The sequence below is a fragment of the Pinus tabuliformis genome, chromosome 6 (assembly GCF_031772625.1).
Source record: "Pinus tabuliformis cultivar Carrire ecotype Pingquan chromosome 6, CPIR1, whole genome shotgun sequence".
Lineage (NCBI taxonomy): Eukaryota > Viridiplantae > Streptophyta > Pinopsida > Pinales > Pinaceae > Pinus > Pinus tabuliformis.
The window spans coordinates 164,071,796-164,076,349 of NC_142292.1; the positions used below are offsets into that span (position 1 = coordinate 164,071,796).

The following is a 4,554-nucleotide window of genomic DNA, read 5'->3' on the forward strand; positions in this document are numbered from 1 at the left end:
GAGAGGGAACCATCACTATTCTTAGAAATAAGAATATCAAGGAATGGGAGGCAACCATTGACTTCCTGTTCTTTGGTGAACTTAATGGCTGACGATTGACAGTTGAGATGATCAAAGAAGAGATCCAATTCCTCTTGGCCATGAGACCAGATAACATTAGTGTCATCTACATATCTCTTCCAAAGCTTTGGAAGGAAGCGTGCCGAGCTAAGGGCCTTGGATTCAAAATCTTCCATAAAAAGATTAGCAACCACAAGGGAAAGGGGGGAGCCCATGGCAACACCACAGGTTTGCTCAAAGAACTCTCCTTCAAAACTAAATAAGGTGGAGGTTAGGCAGATCTCCACTAATCGAGCAGACTATTTAACAGAGGTTTGCTCAAAGAACTCGCCTTCAAAACTAAAGAAGGTGGAGGTTAGGCAGATCTCCACTAATCGAGCAGACTATTTAACAGACTATCTCTGCTCAGACTATTTAACATTCTGCTCAGACTATTTAACATGCTAAGCTGGATCTGTTTCTTCAACTTGTCCTGACAATGAACCACACTAGTTGGTTCGAAACACGTCGACAAATGATATTCTATGTGATTTACGCTGAAGAATCTCTCTTAAATTTACAATTATTAATTAAAATATTTTGAAAATAAAAAATTAATAAGTATAAATATAATTATTTGAAAATAAAGAATTAATAACTATAAATATAATTAACAATTAAATCAATCTGGATCTATTTAAACTCTACCAGCATTAAAATATAAAACTAATTTTTAAAAATAAATTAGATTTTATCCTTTTCCCAATTGAATGACCAATAACATAATAGTCTTTTAAGTAAGATTTTTTTGGAAAATTTTGGTATTTATCTCATCACTTATACGATTATATCGATTAAAAGTAATTAATAATTTAACCTCCTCTTTTTTTTGGTTACATAACTGTCATCATCCTGAATTGTCGTGCGCTCGGAAGATTCGGCATCGTCGATCCCTAACAAACACATCCGTTGGGACCCTGCAGCAACAGTTCCGTACGAAGTGGAAGGATTTCCAGCAGGTCGCTGCGGTACACGTCTAACAGAACCATAATCTTCCAAAGAATCGTTCCCTCTCTGCCAGGTGGGCCTCTTCTTTCGTCTATAACATCGCGTACTGTTTCTTTGAAATCAGAGAAAACCGAGATCACTGTTATGTAACATCATGAATTCGATGATCATGAAGATTTATTGGGGCTACTGGAAGTACTGGTCTGCATTCTCATGCTCCACGCTGCTCGTCTTCGTTTTTCTGAGCCACATGAGCTCGCAGTTCTTCTTCAATGGAGACCCGCCCATAACGAACCAAGTGATCCGCAGTGCCAGCAGACCTTATGATATGAAATTGAGAGAACACAGTGAAGTGTCCGCGCACACACAGTCATGTGAAGGCAAAAGGATTTTCATGTACGATTTGCCTGCCAAGTTCAATTATCAGTTGCTGCACAATTGCAGCGGTAAGTTAGTCTCGTGGCTCAATTTCTGCCGGCACATTGAAAATCAGGGGCTTGGGGCTTCGATTCGCAACAGGACGGGATGGTACGCTACAGATCTGTACATGCTGGAGGTCGTTTTCCACAATCGGATGAGAAAGTACCGTTGCCTTGTCTCTGATGCGCGCTTGGCCGATGCTTTCTTTATACCCTATTACATCGGTCTGGATGCCCTGCGTTTTCTGTACGGGGACGAGCGGGACCGGGCCTCGAATCACGGGGCAGAGCTGGCTTCTTGGCTGGACCAAAAGGCGTGGTGGATCTGGAGGAAAAGGGGCGGGATCGACCATTTTATGGTCACGGGACGGACCGTTTGGGACCTGAGCAAGGCTCCCTCGGCCGAGGGAATTAATTGGGGCACCAGTTTCTTGGAGCTCCCGGCCATGGCCAATGTCACGACTTTCTTGGTGGAGCGCCGAACCTGGATGGACAGAGAGCAGGCAATTCCGTACCTGACTTCTTTTCATCCGAAATCGCAGCGGGAATTGAAAGAATGGACGAAGACTCTGGTGTCCGCGCGGAGGACTTTCTTGTTTGCGTTCGTGGGTTCCCCAAGGCGGAGTTCCAGTGTCCGCAGCGCGGTTATGGCACAATGCAAGAAATCTTCGAGATGCCTGATCGTGAATTGCACAAAGGCGAAATGCAGTCACAGCCCGGAAGCCGTGGTGAAAGTATCGCTGAAGGCCGATTTCTGCCTGCAACCGCCCGGGGATTCTTTCACCCGGCGGGCGATCTTTGATGGCCTGATAGCAGGGTGTATTCCTGTTTTTTTCAGAAATGACTCAGCATATGAACAGTACACATGGCATCTTCCTTCAAACACAAAGGCCTACTCTGTTTTTATCCCTGAACAGAGAGTGGTGAATCGCCAAAAGGACCTGAGAATTGAGGACTTCTTGAACAGCTATTCTCAGAAGAAAATAAGGAAAATGCGGAAGAAGATCGCTGAGATTATTCCGAGGTTGCTTTACATGAATTTTGCAGCAAAAAGTGGTAGTGAGACGCTTCCAAAAGATGCCTTCGACATTACTGTGGAAGGCATGCTTAACAGAGCCATGAGCAACCGGTTCTGGACTCGAATTTGAAATTTTTAAATGTGGAAACTTGAAACTGGATTTCTGACTGTACATGAATACAAGAATGTAATTATTTTGCATCATATTCTTAAACTGCCTGAAGCAGTTGTACCAACAGTTTTCTGCGCCTTAGAAATACATTTCAGGGGTTTTGACAGAAAACCTAATGGACAGAAAATGGATGTAAACTTTCAAAACAATGGGGAAGGAAATTTTTATTTTTGAAATTTGTTTAATTCAATTTGTCTTTGAAAATAGATGTAAACATTGGGGAAGGGAATTTTTAGGATTTTTTTTTTAAATTTGGTTTATTCAATTTTGGTTTTGAAATTTTATTAACTTTAAAAAAATAAAATATTTATCTTTGAAATTTGGTTTATTTAATTTTAGAGTTTTATTGTTATTCATTTTCTCATATACCATGTTATTCTTAATATCATTCTTCTTTATGCAATTTTGGTAATATGCTATTTTTAACATGAGTGTTTGTTTTTGGTGTGTTTTTGGTTTTCATCACATATTTGAATAGTATTAAGTTTTTTCTAGTCTTTTTACACTAGTACCATGCAATAAGTTAATTATTGGTTTATTATTTTTCTAATTTCTATACTAAATGAAATAAAACCACTATATATCTATTTTAATTATGGATTTAAAATGAGTCAAAAGGAATCAAATTTTTTCAGGTGCAAACTTATTTTAGAGTGCAAAAAATCAATGTGTAATCTTTCATTATTTAAATTGTATTTTTGAGACAATTTATTAAACATGCATAACATAATTTTTTATTTTTTTTAGTCTATATTTCTTTTCTAATTAGAGAATATTTTATTTTTATTTTAAGATTGCATGTGTCAACTCCAAATTGAGCACAAATATACTTAAACATGATTTTCACATTAATATTGGATGAATAAAATGAAAAACATTAAGTCAATCATTACCATTATCTTATTATATAATGATTTTCTCTAATATTAAAATTACTAAAACATTTTTAGTTTTATTTTGTTAATTAATATTTATTAAATTTATTTCACTTCTTAATCAATATTTTATTATATTCATTTATTCTTTTAACAAAAACCATAAGCTGATATAAGTTGACTAAGTATAGATAGCAACTAACTTGTGCACTTTATTAATAGATTGATACAGGTTGATTGAGTCCCTCAACATAACTTGCTATTATGCATTTTGCCATTGATGTAATCAATCTAGATGTATTTCTCTAGAGATATTCTTATTCTTATTTTCTAGCTTTAGAGGTATTTTTCTTCTTTTCTACCTTAATTTTTTTAAGTTTGACGATTTATAATATTTTTATTTAAATTATATGAATTTTTATTAAATTATCTTATTTTTCTAAAAAAAAATTGTATTTATGATATTTTTATTTAAATTATATGAAAATCATTTTTTCAAATTATCTTCTAACTGCTAGAGATATTGTTCTTATCTTCTAACTTCCGATGCATTCTTCTCTTGGTTTCCAATGCATTCTTCTCTTCTTTTTTGCACCTCTAAAGATATTTTCCCCTTTTTCTGAAGTTTAAAGGCCCATGAAAATTTTCATTATCCTTTTAAATGTTAGATGATAAAGTAAACACATTGATGGATGACTACATTATGTACTGGAAAAAGTGTATTGGAAAAAGCCAAAAAAAATAAAAAATCAAGTACATTTTTGTCATCCAAAAACTTTAAATTTTTGGAAATAGAAAATTTGTTGAAACTTTTACATGTTGTAGAAAGATTAATTGAGATAAAGTTGTCGAAAGATTAATTGTTTTGAGATAATTAATTTAGAAAGTGATAAAATAAACTTAGAGAGGTTCACAATAATTAAGAATATTTTGGTTATTTTGGTTTTTTTTGAAAGAAAAAAATTGTAATTTTATTCAAGATAAAATTATGTTTTAGGGTATTACAGTCAAGTTAGCTAAAAG

At 35.0% G+C, this 4,554-nt stretch overlaps 1 protein-coding gene across 1 annotated transcript; it reads left to right on the forward strand.

Moving 5' to 3' along the window:
* The first annotated feature begins 1,116 nt into the window (after window positions 1-1,116).
* LOC149257889 (putative xyloglucan galactosyltransferase GT19) lies at window positions 1,117-2,823 on the forward strand. The gene has a single exon (XM_089370308.1). It carries the CDS (start codon window positions 1,202-1,204, stop codon window positions 2,612-2,614), a length of 1,413 nt encoding a protein of 470 aa, XP_089226434.1. The 5' UTR covers window positions 1,117-1,201; the 3' UTR covers window positions 2,615-2,823.
* Window positions 2,824-4,554: the final 1,731 nt, after the last annotated feature.

Excerpts from the sequence above, each read along its gene's own strand:
- LOC149257889 (XM_089370308.1), top strand. The coding sequence starts at position 1,202 with ATGAATTCGATGATCATGAAGATTTATTGGGGCTACTGGAAGTACTGG.